Consider the following 18583-nt stretch of genomic DNA (forward strand, 5'->3'; position numbering starts at 1 on the left):
ACAAGCACTCAGCAAAGGAAAAATGAACAAAAGCCTCAGGTTTCTACAGCCTTTTCCAATCCATTGTGGGTTTTTGACAAGGTAAATCAAGTCTGTCCTCTGGTTGCACCTTCCCTCCCTTTCTCAAATAAAATTTTAGGGGTTGGGTTTTTTTTAAGCTTCCTGCTTCTCTGCTTAGCTTGACTTCGTTATTGTTTGATGTTGGGCTGAGGCATTCAATTGATGTTTTTGTAGTAAACTAATAGTATGAATTACTAGCAGGGAATACAAAAGTTTTTAATCATTTGGATATATTCCATGTCAATTTATAGGGTAAGATTTAACATCAGACTGCTGATTGAGTGTGTAATTTGAGAGCGCTTCTCTACTAGGAAACATACTAGCAGTCTCTGCATTATCTTGATCCTTAAAGAAGAGATATCCTAACTTTTTCTAGATGATCCTAGGATTACGAGAAATTATTTCATACCAGCCTTAAGCAAAATGGTAACTTATAAAAAAACCCCATGTGTGGTATTGAGAAAGGAATATGAAATTCAGGAGAAAAAATAACAAACCACATTTCCGCATTACAGTTTTCCTGCTTCTATGAGTCTCCACCTTTATTCCTGTCTGGTTTAATACAACATTACTTTTTTTTTTTATCAGCTTTACATTGACTTGCAAATTGTTTTGTGCATTTTACATGCTATATACCATAAATTCCATTCGGCTTTAAAAGAAAACAAACCAAAAGATGGACGACTAATAGCATACGCATTACTATAAAGCAATATGGTTTATCTACATGTTGCCATCACAAGGCATATTTTGCAGTAAAATCAGTTCTCCACTCACCCTCAGTATTATTTTTAAATTTGTTGTGGTGGATTGACCCTGACTGGACATCAGGTGCCCACCAAAGCTGCTCTATCACTCCCCTCCTCAGCTGGACAGGGGAGAGAAAATATAACGAAAGGCTCATGGGTCAAGATAAGGACAGGCAGAGATCATTTGCCAATTACTGTCATGGGCAAAACAGACTCGACTTGGGGAAATTTGTTTAATTTATTACCAATCAAATCAGAGTAGGGTAATGAGAAATAAAACCAAATCTTAAAAAAACCACTGTCCCCCACCCCTCCCTCCTCCCCAGGCTCAACTCCACTCCCGATTTACTCTGCCTCCTCCCCCGCAGTGGCACAGGGGGACAGGGAATGGGGGTTGTGGTCAGTTCATCACACCTTGTCTCTGCCGCTCCTTCCTCCTCAGGGGCAGGACTCCTCACACTCTTCCCCTGCTCCAGCATGGGGTCCCTCCCACAGGAGACAGTTCTCCATGAACTTCTCCAACATGGGTTCTTCCCTCAGGCTGAAGTCCTTCACAAACTGCTCCAGCGTGGGTCCCTTCCATGGGCTGCAGTCCTTCAGGCACAGACTGCTCCAGCATGGGTCCCCTGGCAGGGTCACAAGTTCTGCCAGCAAACCTGCTCCAGCATGGGCTCCTCTCTCCACGGGGCCACGGGTCCTGCCAGGAGCCTGCTTCAGCACAGGCTTCCCACAGGGTCACAGCCTCCTTCAGGCATCCCCGGGCTGCAGGTGGATATCTGCTCCCCTGTGGACCTCCCTGGGCTGCAGGGGGACAGCCTGCCTCACCATGGTCTTCCCCACGGGCTGCAGGGGAATCTCTGCTCCGGCGCCTGGAGCACCTCCTCCCCCTCCTTCTTCACTGACCTGGGGGTCTGCAGGGCTGGTGCTCTCACATCTTCTCACTCCTCTCTCCAGCTGCGGTTGCCATTGTGCAGGTTTTTCCCGCCACTTCTTAAATCTGTTCTCCCAGAGGCACTACCACCATCACTGATGGGCTCGGCCTTGGCCAGCAGTGGGTCCATTTTGGAGCCGGCTGGCATTGGCTCCGTTGGACATGGGGGAAGCTTCTAGCAGCTTCTCACAGAAGGCACCCCTGTAACCCCCTCTGCTACCAAAACCTTGCTTCGCAAACCCAATACGTATGTTCATCTTCTTTCCTTGAAGGTAAGGGCTGAGAATAGAGAGACTAGGTGACAAAAAAGATAGTTCAGTTTTGGGAACTTTCAAGTGCTTTATTGTTTTGAATGCTAGTCTGACTTCAATCTAGCATACTAGACTTAGTACTTTCATAAACAAAAATAAATCACATTCACATTTTGTAGTGTATGTGCTTTATAGAGATTAACAGTAAAGATGAAATGAGCTTTTCTTGGAAAAAGCAGAAGTATGTAAAGCAGTGATCACAGGTTCCAGGGAAGCAACTTACAACTGGGTATGGGAAAGGGAAATTCACCCTGCGGGTTGGAGATGCTCAAAAGTTGACTGAACATGACTCTGCTTTGAGGAGGGAGTTGGACCAGGTGACATCTAGAGGTTCATTGCAGCCTAAATTATTCATATTCCTGTGTTGCTTTGTTGCTAGTCCGTATTTGAGTCATAACTTGTCCTGTCTAATATTAAAGTTCATAATAGTCAAGTGCAAAAGGAAAGCAGTTTTGTCAGTTTGTAAGTGTTTTTAAATGTTAAATTAATGTTCAGGTTGTTTCATTGACATATTTTTCAGATTCTCCTGAGGTAATATACATGAAGAAACAGGGAATTTAATTTCCTCACACAAAATACTATCATGAAAGAATATTATTATCTTGTGATCTTATTAGCTTGTTATCAGCATAGCTGGTTGTTTTCTAATACACTGTATTTCTTACTACTACTACCACTACTTATATCTGCATTTGAAGACAGGTATTAGATTTGGAAGTGTCATCTTTACAATAAATTGAGATCTAGATATATGACTTGGGAGATGACTTGCTTGCTGATAAAAATTGATCTGGTCATGACTTTTTTTTTTTTTTTTTTTTTAAATGTGTATAAATTTTTAAGTGTTTCAGTCCAGGACTATGATGCTATGTCCTTTTCTGTTCCCAAAGGATTATTGCAGGCATATATACTGTTTTAACAAGAGGTTTGTTCATGGTCGTCTACATGTTACTACTGATCTCTTGTCTCAAATTTCCAAAAGTGTGAAACCTAAATTCTGGGAATTGAATGCTTATTAGACATTTTATAAATGTGTACAAAAGCACTATTATAAGACTTGTATTTTTTCTTTTGCTCTGCTTGTGCTGAAATTTAAATAGTGGAAACTGAGGTATGCGTGCCTGACAGAGTGTAGTGCCATGCATATATGTCCACTCTGGCTGTGAGGCAACTTCAGTACTAGAACCAGTATAGCCACATTAAATTAGCACTTACTGGAGGCTAGTTAGCCCTGCAGAGAAACAGGCTATATTAGTTCACTCGTAACAACAGTAGTCAGCATTCACTTAAGGACATGAGAAACAAAAGTTTTAAAAAATGGTTTTATTTCTGGCATAATGTTGTCCTGGATTTTCTAAAGAATTTTCTTTTTTGCTCTATACATCTGTGTGTTTTTTGAATGTTATACCTGTTGTTATACGCAAACAAAATTATTTTTTAAACTGATGTTTGCACATCTATAGTCTTATTTCTAAAGAATGAGAATTTCTTAATTGTTGGTATGTAATTAAATTGCAGTTGGCGTACTTGATTATTACATTTCAGTAAGTCTCATATTCTCCATGCGTTAAAACACACATTCCAAAATAAGCCAAGTCTTTTTGGAGGAACTTTGATCTTGTCTCTGAAGCATACATATGTACTCCTTGTAGGCAGAAGTCAGTGCATCCAGGAAGCCTGATGCTGGACCCTCAAACATTTCAGGATTGAACCACTCTGCCGCTTCACGTGAGCCCCAGCAGGATGGTGCAGCTAGAGCATTCCAGGATCCAACAAGTGCAACGGTATGGTCTGCCTTCGAACTCTATCAGTGCAAGTACAGGCATAGTCTGAACATGAAATCAGTACTGTTAAGCTGATTGGAGGCTTCATTAAGAGTATGTAGTTCATACATTTCTTCTAGAACTTCTGCATACTTTTATATAAAAACTACATGTAAACTTTACCAAATAGTATGCTGATCACTTTTAGAAATAGCAGTCTCTCTGCTTTCACTTCCTTCTCTTAAAAACAATAAATAATGTTCTTTTAGCAATTCTTGTTCCCACTAGTTCCTTTAATGTATGGGTTAACAGTTCATTAAAATATTATGGTGTCTGAAGTATTACAATTTACCATCTGCATAATATATCACGGGTTTTTGCAATAGAATTCTTAGCCAGAGGCAAAAAAAGTTTCAGTGATAATTTGTAGCTTTTAAATATTAATTAAGGATATCTTCCTGGTTTTTATAACCTATTAAGTAAATCTGACTAAAATATTCTTCCCATTTGAAGTATGACACTTACGTTTTAATGCTGCTAGGTGTAGGGCTTACATAATGGTTTCAGAAGTGACTGAGGCCTGGTGGTGGGCCAAGGCAGCTGCTGTTATGACTGTGGCAAATGTAATCTAAATTCACTGATAAATTGCAGGCAAATCCCAGCTAAGCTGTCTTTTTTAGAGAGGATGGGGCTGCAGATCATTTAAAAAAACTAAAACACGTCAAATAACATCAGACCATCTGTTGCGTGTTTGCAACATATTTTCAAGCTATGTAGAAATATAAACATGCTAATAGCATACTTTTTTCCCCCAATAAGGATTTTTCCAGATTGTTCAGGATTTAATAAACCATTTTATTTTATTCTTCTTATTACAAATCCTGGCTAATATAGTAGAACTAGCCAAAATACCAAGGCATTGCTAGGATTTTCTTGAGGAAAAAGAGACTGATTTTTTTTTTGATTAATCCCATTTCCAAGAAATTTGTTTTAATCAGTTATGCTGATTTGATAAGTAATGATTAACTTAATTTTCAGCAGAACAGTCCCATGTGAAATGAGACCTTTAAACATATAAATGTGTGTAAAAATAGATGTGATAAACTGTAAATGAAGAGACGTGGATTCGTGTTTTAAGGGATCAGACTGTCACACTCAGGATTGTTAGTTTGACTTTGAAGCAATATCTGTGTGTCTGAGCTGCCACATTTTGAGCATTAGGAATCTTCTGGAGCCATTGGGGAGTGAAAACTTAGAGCCACACAGTGGAAGAAAGAAATGCGTAACAGGAAAGACTATTTTAAAGAATTTGAGCTTGCTATTTTTGTGTTCTTATTCATGCAAAAGTTAATAGAAATCTCAAAGTAGGGGGCCGGAGGCCTTGATCTGCTAATAAATATGAAAGAGTATCCATGCAAACCTCAGACCCTTTCTACTCAGCTGGGCTTCTTGCATGTGTAAAATCAGTTTGTTGGGTTAGTTCTTGTTGTGTAAAGACCTAATTCTACCTTACTAAGTTGTAAGTGTTAGATGTGGGCAACATCAAAACTATTTTTTTTCTCTTCTTAGATAAAATGTTTACCACTTACACTGCAAATGTGTGTTTAATTAAAAGCTATTGTAGAAAATTTCCTGTTGTGAACTTGAGATTTATGCCCTTTGAGAATAAAAAGGGCAGAGGTAGACCCAATGCTGAATCCTTGTATTAGCTTGCATGATTCCTTTTGGTATAGTAGATTTAATGTGCCGAACTCTGAAGTCATGGGACCTTATGTCCTGCTACACAATACAGAGGAAAAAAAAATAGCAGTAATTGTGCAGGAAGAACAGAGTGTTACCTTTCTTCTGCTCTTAGAACAGTTGTAACTAGTCTTCATTAAAAACACGGTGACAAATAGATGCTAAGGAAAGGGTCTACCTGTGGGTGAAGAGGAGGGAATCTGTAGGCTATGTTTTACTATGGGAAAACCAATCTACAGCCTGCTTCACAGGCGAGTTTGTTCTTTCCAGCAACAATTGTCTATTCCATGATTTTTACCTTTAAGCTCCTTGAAAGGACAAAGATTTTTGCAATGAATTAATGGCAGGGCAATTGTGATGCCCTTCCTGGGATAGGTTTAACTGAATTCTTGTGTGAAGAGCACACTGAAATGGATCTGTGGCATGGCATTGCTTTGAGTCCATTCCCCATGTTCCATATGGGGCCTTATTCCCGAAGAGAGAATTTCTCTTTCCATCAGAAGAAAAGATATTTTGAATTAACTTTCCCTTCTGTCAGCTTTCACTTAGGAAAAGGAACATAGCCTCACTGACTAAAGAAACCCCACGACTTACAGTATTTCAGTAAAGCATATTTTTTTTTACTTTCAAAACTCAATTTGAAATAGTGGTTTCTGTTTTAGTAATGGCAGTTGTTACATTAACAGCAATGCTATCATAGCGTGAACTGCTGTGTTGTTCAGTACTTTAGTCTTCCCGATTTTTGCCTGTGAAGAGACTTGCTGTGTGGTGTAATTGTTGCATGGATGTGTTTGTCTATGCTGTTGGAGAGGTGCACTATGTGTTCTTGACTTTTGGGCTCTCCCTGCCTGACCTCATCTTCTAGGTCACTTCCCTCCCTCCCCACCTTCTCTTGTCATTTTGCCAGACCAGCAGCCAGTATCTTAATGCCACGCTTAATTACTACAGTGTCTACTTTGGTCTGCACTCTAGCAGAGGACTAAATACCTTCCCAGTGCAATGTTGAATATATATTTCCTGAGTTCCTGCTGTTTCAAAAGCAGACAGAGGGATAGAAGTTGTCTCTCCAGCATAGCACGTGGTGATGATGAAGATGACTTTTTGCCATACTTTTCATCAAGACCTGTGCATTGATTGTTCCCATTCATGGCCCTGTTAGCAGTTACTGAAGTGTACACCACTAGTACAAATGTTGCACATTGCCTGTTAAAATTTTGTGCACCTATATTACTAGAGAATATTTATCAAGTATTTAAGTAACTTATCTTTGAATGAAGAAAAAGGAGGGGGGGGGGTGATGATTCTCATGCCAGTGATAGTTGCTTCCCAGGAGAACTTATCATAACAACATTATCGAGGTTTGCAGGTGCAAGGCAGTGAGTACAACAGCATGAGAACCATGAAAAGAGCAACGCTGCCATGGAGGGTCTGGAAAATGCTGCCACTGCAGCTTGGGTAAAAGGATCCAGAGCTGCAAAGAATAGGCTTTAAGCATTATTAAGACTAAACAATAGGCTACCTAAAGCATTATGCAGCATAGTACTTGTGAGGAGTCTGAAGCCAGTGCAGAAAACATCTATGACTAGACTACTTCTGACAATATATATACATCTTTTTCTTTTTTCTCCTTTTTTCTCCTTTTTTCTCCTTTTTTCTCCTTTTTTCTCCTTTTTTCTCCTTTTTTCTCCTTTTTTCTCCTTTTTTCTCCTTTTTTCTCCTTTTTTCTCCTTTTTTCTCCTTTTTTCTCCTTTTTTCTCCTTTTTTCTCCTTTTTGCTCCTTTTTGCTCCTTTTTGCTCCTTTTTGCTCCTTTTTGCTCCTTTCGCTCTTTTTCGCTCTTGCGCTCGCTGCCGTTCTTTCTTTCTCGCGCTCTTTCTCGCGCTCTTTCTCGCGCTCTTTCTCGCGCTCTTTCTCGCGCTCTTTCTCGCGCTCTTTCTCGCGCTCTTTCTCGCGCTCTCTCTTTCTTTTTTCTTTCTTTTTTTCTTTTCTTTTTTTTTTCAGTTTGTAGTAGCTGTTGATGTCTACTCAGGGCAAAGTAGTGGTACATTACTCCTGTTTGAGTATTCATATTGCAAGCAAGGTACTGCTGAAAGTTGGCTTGATAAAAGTAATTGCCCTTAGCATTAAGAAAATGAGATTCTTCCACATCTGAGCAGAAGAATGTTTTAGAATGAATATGTTGTAGACACTCAGGTTGGACTCAGGTCCAGATTAAGTCACCTGCTATGCCAGTGGTCACCTAAATGTTGGTACAAAATTCTGATCACAGTCCGTGGTACTGGTTAGTGGAGGCTGGAGAGCACTGGAGCTCACTGAGAAGCAGAGGCTGGTAAGCTGCATTGCTCTGTCTGTCCCCCTGATCACACTGACTCAATCCACATGGACTGTCATGGGAGTCTGAACTCCTACCATACCTGTAGCAACCTACTTTTAGTGTATTGATGTGGAATAATGTCCCACTTTGGTGCTTATAGTCGTTGAATAAAACTATGATTATTATTAAGTATCAACATGACAAGCTAAAAACTGTGGTTAGACTTTTTTCTGATAACCTGGGAATACATTAACCTCAGTACACCTGTTATTAAACAATATACTGTAGTAGTGTCCTGCACTAATATACTGGCCAAATGAAGTGTTATAATGAGGAGTAATGAAATAAACAGTATAACTGAAGTCAACTAATCTTGAACTGATGAGGGGGGTTTCTGTGAGGAAATGATGCTATGTTCTGATACATGAGATTTATAGAAGCCGTTATTTTTAATCATATGTTCTGAATGATACATTGTTAAAAAGTGTTTCCTTTTATCACTATTAAGTGGTGTCTTAAGTTTTGTAATACTGCAGCAACAATTTTAAGTGTCTTGGCAATCAGGAGTACTTGGCCCAACTTTGATTCATTAAAAAATAGACATTTTTCTTATTAGCCTTTAAGCCATGCTGTGTCAAACTTCAGCTGTTCTTCAGTTGGAAGTTATATACACAAACCAAGTATTTCACCTATACTTAAACCTTCGTATTTCTGTATCTCTCTGACATCATGAGTATAACTGAAGGAGGCTTTAACCCAGAGGATTTATATGGTTCTGAGTTCCTAGAGTTTGCTATATTTTTAAAACATCCCTTCTAAGATTATTTAATACTTCCAGCATTCTGATAAAAATTTTTAAAATAATGGCCTGGAGACATAAATGATGCAGTGAATGCTACCATTCTGCAGTAGACTGAACATAGTGTAAATTTCCTTACTTGCATTTTGTTATATGATAGAACTTTTTGTTAATTCTAATATATGTACATTTTAGTGAACTAGCCTTACTCATCGAACTCAGATGTCCTTGAAGCAAAGTTTTCTACTAGTTCTAACAATTTCAGAAGCTTCAGAACTAATATGACACATAAAGTGCATATTCAATGGCTGTGAAGATCAAATGCTAAAGGTGGCTACAACATAGCTCTTATTAAACATTTTTATTTTTAGTTTATTAAGCCCTCATCCCCAGCATTTCCAGTATGGTTTGGCAGAAAATGACTTAAAATTGAATGGACACTGTGTCTTGTGAGGTGTTGCGTTAGTCTAAAAATCTTGACATTTTTGCTTAAGGAGAATTTAAAAACTTGCCGTAAGTGAAGACAAGATGATTATGATTTTTTAAATTTATAATAAAGCCCATCTGCCATTTGTGGGATTCTTAACAATTAAGTCTTCAAACAAAAAAATCTTTATCTAGATGTATATATTATTTAAGATATAGTAGCATCTGGTGCCAAATTTATATTGGGTAGTGATCACTCCTTTTTTATCTAACTTGCTTCTGCATGTCTGCGGATACTTGGTCGTTGATTACATTGGAAATCCCAAGGCAGTGTGTTAGCTCGGCTTTGGGTGAAGCAGTCAGTTTTCTGCTGTCCTGATGCATCTATATAATTTCCTCCAAAAAAATAATTTAAAGCCTTGCAATTGTCAGTGAGGTTTCTCTCAAATCACAGCTCCATTCATGTCAGTGTATGGCACCTTGTCTCATTCAGAACAGGGCCTTTTTGTTTTATTTTTAAATTAAAAATTTGCTGTGTTGGGAAGAAACCCAGGTGTGTGACAGCAAGTGCTAGTTACTTTTGTTAGTAAGTATGAAGGATCAGTAATATTTCTAGACTTCTTTTTTTCGTTCCTTTTTTAAAAGCTACTTTAAGAAGAATAACCCTTTGCCTGCTGAATTTGCAGTTCTTGCTTCCTGAATTCAATTCTTTACCTCTCCCTTTCTGAAAGATGGGAGTGTAGGTCAATCTAGGAATTTCATTTTTTGAAAGCTCAGCTTCCCTAAGTCTTTATTTTCCTTGGCATGAGGAGCTTTCAAATGGGTTCAGTATGGAGCAGAATGAGTTTCTTCTGCAGTGTAGTGGAAATCACGGCAAGCTGCTCGTGGTGTTCTTGGCTGTCTCTGCTGATAAAATAAATCTTTTAAAAACATTTTTCTTTGAAGCTACCCAAGCCGCTTACTTGCTTAGGCAAGAAACCTGTGTAAACAGGCAAGTTGTCAAATGTGGCAAGTAATTACATCAGTCTTCCTTGCTGAAAATAAACAGTAGGAAATACTAATGATGAAGAGATAGGAAAGGAAGGTCTCTTCCCCGGGCTAGTCAAATCACTGATTAGGTGAAAATTTGGAGTTGTTTTCCCACATGCAGAATATGTGGCCAAAGAGTCAGAGGACCAAGGGCTACTGACTGCTTTGTGGATCATCAAACGTGATACACAGTTGAGGACATTCTCTGTCTGGCCATGTGGAAAGGATATCTTTTGTGGATGTAGCAGCTGGCTGAAACAGTGCTTAGGGTTATGGATATTGTGTCCATTAAAAGGCCTTTGCTTAGAAGCAAATATAAAATGTCCAGAATTCTAGTTTTACCTGCTGTAATGATAACCAATCTTTTCGAAGAAGGGAGCAGGGAAAAAGGTAACTCTGGAAAATAGCTGCAGGTTGCTTTAAGTGGGGATACCTGATACCTGCAAACTGTTCTGAGAAGTGAAGAGAAGACTTCAAAAAAATAACTTTTTGTCAGAGCTACTGTTTTTTTTTAAACACAAACATTTTGACAAGGTTCAATTTTAATTTCCAACAACTGTGCTGTGTCACTATTTTTAATATTAAAATGTTGGAAGTTTGAGTCTTTTAGTATTGCAAGCAGGGTTAGGCCGGTGGAATATCAGAACTCATAGTTTCAATCTTACAGACTGAAAAATTATTTTCTTTAGAATAATACTCTCCTGAGCTGAACATCAGTTGCCAGTGTTTATTTTTTTTACTACATATAATGGTAGACCAACGTTTGACCAGTAGAGGGCAATAGGTATGTGCATGCATAAATACAGTGCTCAATAATTCGTGCTGGAATCACTTAGGTGTTCTGTATCCAGGATTTTTGTTTTGTTTTTTGCAGTGGTGGTGGTGGTGGTGATGATGAGAACAGACTTTTGGACCCAGCTATCCACAGAAAGCAGTGCAGCATTGCTTAATTGTAGTTCTCTGGACTTCTTCCTTTCTTGCCCTCCCGAACTTGTTTCCCCTTCAGTATAGGTGACATTACAAATCCTCAGAGACTTAACTATCTGGAGGATTATTAAAGATTTCTTGAACTGCAGAGAGTTACGCAAATCCTAGACAAAGATATTCGAAATCTCTGGATTTGGAACCAATCTAGAATTCAAATACTGTTTGACAGACTTTCTTCAGACTTTTCTTGTCCTTAGAACTGCTAATTTGCAGCTTGAAATAGACTTCTTCTTGAGGTAGTGTATGGACAAAAATGATGGCTATAACAATCTCATAATTACTAGTGACATGTATTAACAGGCTTTCAAGTATCAACAATTATCCGAAGAGCACATTTTAGTCCTAATGATTTTATTCCTTGCTAATCTTATGCACCATCTTGCCTCACAACTCTCCGTATTTCCTTTTCAGTCTGAAACTCAGAACAGCAGCGCAGCGGCCAGTCAAGAGCACACTCCGCCTGTGTCCACTAACACGTCTATGAGTCCTCGGCAGCGCCGTGCCCAGCAGCAGAGTCAGAGACGGGCTCCGTCTTCGACTGACTTTAATCGGGTACAGCAACAAAGAGTCAACATGAACCACACTGGATCAACCGTTCTGATTGTCCTTCTGACTTTTGCATTGGCAGCTCTTATATTTCGTAGAATATGCTTGGCTAACGAGTATATATTTGAATTATAGGGTTGTTTATCGTAACAGCAGTGACTTGAATGCTTCATTGAACATTCTGTATTGGGTATGACATAAGAACTGTTTACAAAGATTACTTTTTGTATTTATGCTTAAATTCTTATGAATGTTAATGTACCTACAGATACATTACTTGTAAGAAGAGCAAAGTTGGAAGTTTAACTACCAACAAGTGTTAATTGAGTGCCCACTAGATACTTGGAGAAACAGTGCAGTGGAATAGTAACATTAAGGCATGTAGGAGGGGAGTCAAATTGAGTAATTTATCAACTAGAAAAAGACAATTTTAAAGTGGTTGATTCACTTTTTTATGGAGTGTAAATGCATTCAATCACCCCATCTAAGTTAGTACAAGATTTGACATTGGAGAAGGAATTATAAAATGAAACACTACTATGTGTTTGTGTCCAGTGAACTCTTAATTTAGAGGGGATACGGTTTTGTAACCACTTTTATTTACCATGACGCATTTCTAGAAGGGGAACATGTACGAATTGGTTGTGATGCTGCTTTGTGTGTGTGAAAGGGGGAAAGGAGTAGGGGAGGAAAGCAGGGGCCAGAAAACTACTTGCATTATTTTGATTTTATTTTTTGGAAGAAAGATTGGATAATCTTTTGCAAGATTTGAATGTCCTCTTCTAATACTCGCAATTGTATATCTTGGTTTTTTAAATTTGAAGATTATATAAACCATGTCTATTCTTGCAATAGTTATAAATATATAATATAATTATTTACCCAGAGCTATTGTCTTTTAATTATACCAGAAATATACATGTGTTGAACTGAATGTTTCATATGTGGTTTTATTTACTAAAGAAAATTTAAACCTTATTATACTTAAACTCTCATATATATGAACATACTTAAGAGAAATATTTATTAAAACCCTAGCAGTAATAAACAGTTTCAAGCCAGTCTTCAGTTATGTTTCCAGTATTACATGGCCTTTTGTTCTTGGTTTGTGGGGTTTTTGGGGTTTTTTTTTGTTTCAGTGGGTTTTTTTTTTAACATAAAATCAATATTGGACCCAGAGGCTTTTTGTATTATTAGTTTATTAAAAAAATAACTCGTAATATTCATGAATGCTGTGAAATCACATATACAAGCAATAGACCTACAGTTGTTAGGTTTTTGAGAGGTTTTGTCTGTCAATGTTTAAGTATTGCGGTGAAGTAGAAGAAAGCAATCAGTGGGATAATTTTCCTCTTGTATTATTGTTCACATTTAAATGTATTCTAGCATGTTTATTTCAAAGACAATGAAATTTAGCTAACTCATTTCGTTGCTGTCAAACACGATAGCACTGACTTAAGTGAGATTCTCATCCTGTTTCTCAGCAAGTATTTATCAAGCTACCTACAGCTTTCCTAAATTTTGTTAAATATATTATGTATTAGTGTTGTGAAACATTAAAGTAGCTGTAACAACTTCTAAAATAAGGAAGGCCCATTGTGTGTTTAAGGGGGATGTGGAAATTAAAAAAAGCAAAACCTGAGTTCCTTTTTAGCACTTCTTGTGGATTGTTGATAATCTTGTTTGCAGGTACAATGGAACAAAGATCAAAAAATAGTTTTCTTAAGAAGTTCACACAAAAATATATAGTTTGTTCAGCCAGTTCAGCAGTTACTTACACATTCTGCTACAGAACAATTTGATGTCAATATATTAATTGATGTGTTTTTACCTAATTTGTATATTTATTTCATCAGAAATTAAAAACAAAAAAACCCCACACCAAAACCCCAAAAAACCTCTCCAGATCCTGTAGCCTAAAAAATAAAAGTACCTGTGTTTCCTAGTTGGTATGTTGCTTTGAATACCTGTTCTATTCAAGTATTGCAAACTTGGGCTCACAGAAGAGAGTTCTGAAGGAGGTCTGACCCAAAAGACAGTTTTGCTGGGTTTTGACCCACCTGGTCCTCGAAGTTTGCTCTGAATGTGGTTTTCTTTTCCCAGAGCCTCACTGCTGTGCCAGGCAAACTTTTGCTCTCATACCTGTACCACACACTGGCTGTTAGTAAAGCAGCTAAGTCTTCTGCAGAGAGGCAGTCTATGTTGCCCTTTGAATGGGTTATGAGAAAATAAGCTTTGAGTGGTTTCTGAAAACAGCCTCTTCCTTGTGATTAACGAAATAGCTGCTGTGTAGCTTTTCGTTTTTATTTCAGACTTTTAAAATAAAAGTTAAAATGCCTTGTTGTGCAAATACCTATTTGAAAAAATAAATATTAATGGTGACTTGATTTATGTAAGAGTCTATGGCATGTATAGATACTCTGGGGGTTACTGTGTTTTAGTTTTCCTTTAAAAGTTAACAGTAAATAAAATCATCATTTTCAGAGGAAATAGCTCATCTTTTATCTTCAACAGCATAAAGAGCCAGACTAAACTGGAAAATAAAATCTTAACTGCTACAGAACCATCAAGATATGTACATTTACAATGATACATGTCTGAAACATGGCACAGGCTCTTTCCAGTTGAAAAAGATGCCACGCAAAGGAACAGAAAATCTGGAAAGCCTAATGAAAAGGGACAGCCCGGTTTTACACAGTCTGGCAGAAGGATAGCGCTGCCCTGAGATTAGGGGATTGAGCAAAAAGCCGGCATGCAGAATTGTGGGGTTTTATATAATGGCTTCAGTAAATATCCTTTAGGACCCAGTGGAAATGTTTGGTGAGGCAAACTTCATGAGTAATGGCCAATCATTAAGCAGTGATGAGGCAAAAGCTTTGAGTGAGAAGCCCCTGAATGCCTGTCGAAAACATCACGTTGGGAAAGCAGTGTTTCTACCACCGATCGCCGACGAAGACGCGAATTAGAGTTGATTCAATGCTTAAACCCGGGGGGACTTGTACTACAGGAGGTTACTGGAGTGCAGAGTGCCCGAATCCTATTTCCAGCAAGATGCCTTATTTTGCAAAACTCCTTTTATTAATCTTTTGCTTAGTTCTTCTTGTGGAAAGCAGAAAACACAGGAGGAGGAGGTGGACAAGCCAGCTGGAGGTGCAGAGGGCAAGGTAAGGGTTATTAAAACACATACGTTTCTTTTCCTGGGGTGTTACAAATCCATTACTACATAGACATAAAAATCTGCCCTGCCACTGTCTTTGTGTATATTGTATGTGCAAAAAGCTTTATAGATGATGTTTTTATAATAGTCTCGGATAGTATAATTGGTTTTAACTGTAAATGGGCACATTTGATGCTAATGTTAATTAACTCTTAATGAGGCAGGTTTTGCAGAGAAGTTGACCGCTTCAGCATGGATTGTGGTAAAAATACTCTTAGCCCTATATGTGAGTTACTGAGAGAATTCAGAGCAGTTGCAATTAATAGAGATGTTAAAATCTACGTATTGTTTCAGCCTGTTTCAAGAGCAGGTTATTTACCCTGCTTGCTGGAATGTCTGTGCTACTTACGTTGACTTGAAATTGCATGTTATGCTGTAATAATTTGACGTGGGGATGTTGGTTAGCATGCGTTATGCTAATTAATAACAAATAAATCCCTGGAAGTTACCCAGGGATTGTAAAATTAAAAATACATTTTGAAGAAATACAGGGAAACTTTAAATGTATATATATTTTAAAGTCAAGCAAAGGCACAAGAAAGAGTTAAAGGTCTTAGCAAAGTTTATTAGATTTACTGTTGCTGAGATTTGACTCGAGGTTTACATTAGAAAAGATAATCTTCCAAACCTGTCAGACAGTCCAAAGTATGTTATCCTTTTTTGTAGTTATGTCATCCAGTAGCAATTATATCTTACAAGACTGTTCATTGTTTGAAGGGCTCAAAAAAAAAAATTGGGTTAATCCATCTTATTAAATGGCTTCACTGTGGCTGTAAACCTTCATCTTTTCATTTGTTTTGTTGGGTTTTTTGGTTTTAACACTCAACGCTTTTATAGGGAGTGTTGTTACTTGAATGTTTTACAAAGAAGTGTTGTGATATAATTGAAAGCAAAGAATACCTAATATGCTCTCAGATTTATACTACTTATTGAAAAAATACAGTAGCATATGCTTTTAGTGACGTAAATGTTATAAAGCTGAAACAGCTAGGGCCTGATCCTGAAATCCTAAAGCCAACTGAAGTTTTACCACTGATTTCCACAGAATCTCCATTATTGAATGAGATATTTAATTTAACTCTGAAAATTTTTCCAAGTCTATGTTCTGGGAAATGTGGGGGATTCAACAGTAGCATTTTCTTGCAAACCATTCACATGTAGTAGAGATCATCGACTCCGAAGTAACAAAATAGTATAAATCCTTCTTTTAAACATGACTTTGCCCAAAAGTAGTGCCATTCTGTGGGTTAAAAGTTGTTTGAATATTTTGTACTTCATTTAAACATTGCAGAAATAATTTACAATTTCTCCAGTGCTGTTATTTTTGTGAAGCTGTGATAGAGTGGAAGTCAAAGTACTGCTAAAATTATTTAGATAAATGAATTTACCGTAAAGAATAACTGATACCGTTTGGTTTCTTGTGGAATAATGATTTTCATGAACAGTTTTCCAGCCAGGTAGAACCTAAGGAACTATATGCCTTATATATATATACACACACACACATGCATACATTTCCTATGCAAGGTACTTATTTAAAAGTATATAAAATGGAATTCTAGAGACTATCAAATGTGAATGGCATTTTAAATACAGAGAATTCTACAATACTGAAAAAAAAAAGAGTGTATGAGCAGTGACATTGATATTTTAAATTTCCAGTTATGCAGAAAAAATATAGTTGTTTCTAAACCAGCAATGAATAGTAGACTCTCCTAGTAAAAGGAAATTAAAGCCAGTTCCTCTGCTGGTTTTCTAATAATGTAAGAGAAATGAAAACAGTGTCCTTTTTAATAATTTCATCACATTTTCTGCTTAGTATTTCCCTTGCTAACTTACAATAAGAAATACAGTAAATTTTGCAGTAAACGTATTAGCCAAGAAAATTTATTCCTATGTTTGGGAATCTACGTTTGCTAAGTCTGATACTTCGTGTCCTTCGAGGTGATACATCCATCTGATCTGAAGATCTTTATACAGAGTTCAAGTAGTAGTTCATTACTTGCATGTTGTATAAAGGTTCTTACCCACGGAGCTCTGCGGGCTTGGGGTGACCGGTCCTGCAGGCGCCGAGACAGCTGTCTGCTAAGTGTACACGGAGAGGTTGAGCCTGTGCCTTCATGGGAAGGGAAAATGGTAAAGCCAGGTTAGGGCTGTGGCCAAATTAAGAAATTCCAGGTTAAGGGTTGCCTGTGCATCCTTCATTACTCCCCTCGCTTTACGTTAATATTGAACTGTAATGCATTGTTTTTTCTATGAAAATGGTACCTCAGCATGCTGAATGGATAACACTTGCTCAATTAAAAACTGTGTCATGTTTCATATTCTTATTCCTGCACTCCCCACCTCACTGATAATGCAACTCTTCGACAAAACAGAGGTATGACTCCAAGAAGCAACTGCCTCTGTGCAGCATTGCCGTGACCATTGCCTGGAGCAGCTTCATGTTATGCTCTGGAGAGCCTGGGCTTTGCGCAGGAAATTGGTGTGTGCTCATTGAGTAGCAGCTCCCGGCTTTGTACTTCGATGGGAGGTTTTTCACATTTTCCAGGGATGCAGTCCCTGTCTCTTATCTTAAAAATCTGGGTGAAGGGATTCAGTGACACCCGTTTGTGTGAAGTTGAGAGCCTTTTTGCTGATGTACAAGCTGGCAAATGGTGCACAAAACCAAGGGCTCATAACTAACAGGAGATTTGCTGGTAAAAAAACTTTGCATTTATTTCTGTTTTAGAGAAATCAAGTGATAAATGAACTGCAGAGTAAAATCTGTCAGAGTCACCTGGGTGACTGCTGGGCAGGGGATGTTGGCCCCAGCGTTACCTACACACCAGGGAATAAATTTCCAGAGAGGAGGTAAAGACTTTGGTGCTGAAGGAGATGGTATAAGTGTGGAAAGGTGCAGGCGTATGTGCTGGATGGGCCATGGTCTGCGCTGCCATGTTGCTAGCCCGGATTTTCCAGGGAGCTGCATACTGCTGCCAGGCCATGTCAGACTTGCAATGTGTAGTACTGACTGTACAGTGCACGTGTATGTGTGCTTGTAGCTTCTTTGGAGCATCAGCCTTACTGTAAGTGCCAAGGAAGTGCTGTTGGCATGTCCAACGCTGGATTGGCAACAGCTCGGGGTACTCTTCAGTAGCTCTGTGGTGGCTGTATCTCAGGAACTGCAAATGCTGGTAGTCCTAGACTATCCATCTGGACAGAACTTCCACACAGAAAAAGAGAAACTCTGAAAAATAGTGCTTTTGTTAATATTTATTGCTCTGTAAAAATTGCTGATAATGCTTCTGGTAATGTTTATTGCTCTGCATAAATTGTCCTAGATGAGAGGGCTCAGGAGACATTTGCCATCTCAGCTGTGCCTGTGAATGCTGTGTTTCCAATGGCCTCTGCCCTGGACAGACAGACAGACACAGTCTGGCTCTGAGTCTGCCGATTCCTCTCTCCTAACAGTTGTGCAAAGCCTCATGCTTCAACCAGCAGAAACACTGCATTTTTGAAATAGAAGTTGCTTTGAGCTTCCGTTAGCTAAAGACTTCTTGCCGAGGCTTTTCAAGTGGTGTCCTGGTTTCAGATGGGATAGGGTTAATTGTCTTCCCAGTAGCTGGTACAGTGCTATGTTTTTGAGTTAGGTATGAGAAGAATGTTGATAACACTGATGTTTTCAGTTGTTGCTAAGTAATGTTTAGTCTGAAGTCAAGGATTTTTCAGCT

General features: G+C 38.3%; 2 protein-coding genes across 4 annotated transcripts in view; both read left to right on the forward strand.

Moving 5' to 3' along the window:
* UBE2J1 (ubiquitin conjugating enzyme E2 J1) overlaps positions 1–13598 on the forward strand; it is a 47561-nt gene extending 33963 nt beyond the window's left edge. For all 3 annotated transcript variants that reach the window (XM_052781531.1, XM_052781530.1, XM_052781532.1), the window contains 2 exons: positions 3704–3835; positions 11519–13598. In XM_052781531.1, coding sequence (XP_052637491.1) covers positions 3704–3835; positions 11519–11788 — 402 coding nt within the window. In that variant the 3' untranslated portion in view covers positions 11789–13598. The remainder of the gene's footprint in view (positions 1–3703; positions 3836–11518) is intronic.
* Positions 13599–14169: 571 nt separating this feature from the next.
* GABRR2 (gamma-aminobutyric acid type A receptor subunit rho2) overlaps positions 14170–18583 on the forward strand; it is a 45541-nt gene continuing 41127 nt past the window's right edge. Inside the window, exon 1 of the mRNA XM_052781527.1 lies at positions 14170–14817. Within this exon, the coding sequence (XP_052637487.1) occupies positions 14549–14817 (269 nt within the window). The 5' untranslated portion in view covers positions 14170–14548. The remainder of the gene's footprint in view (positions 14818–18583) is intronic.

This window comes from Harpia harpyja, chromosome 3 (assembly GCF_026419915.1).
Source record: "Harpia harpyja isolate bHarHar1 chromosome 3, bHarHar1 primary haplotype, whole genome shotgun sequence".
Lineage (NCBI taxonomy): Eukaryota > Metazoa > Chordata > Aves > Accipitriformes > Accipitridae > Harpia > Harpia harpyja.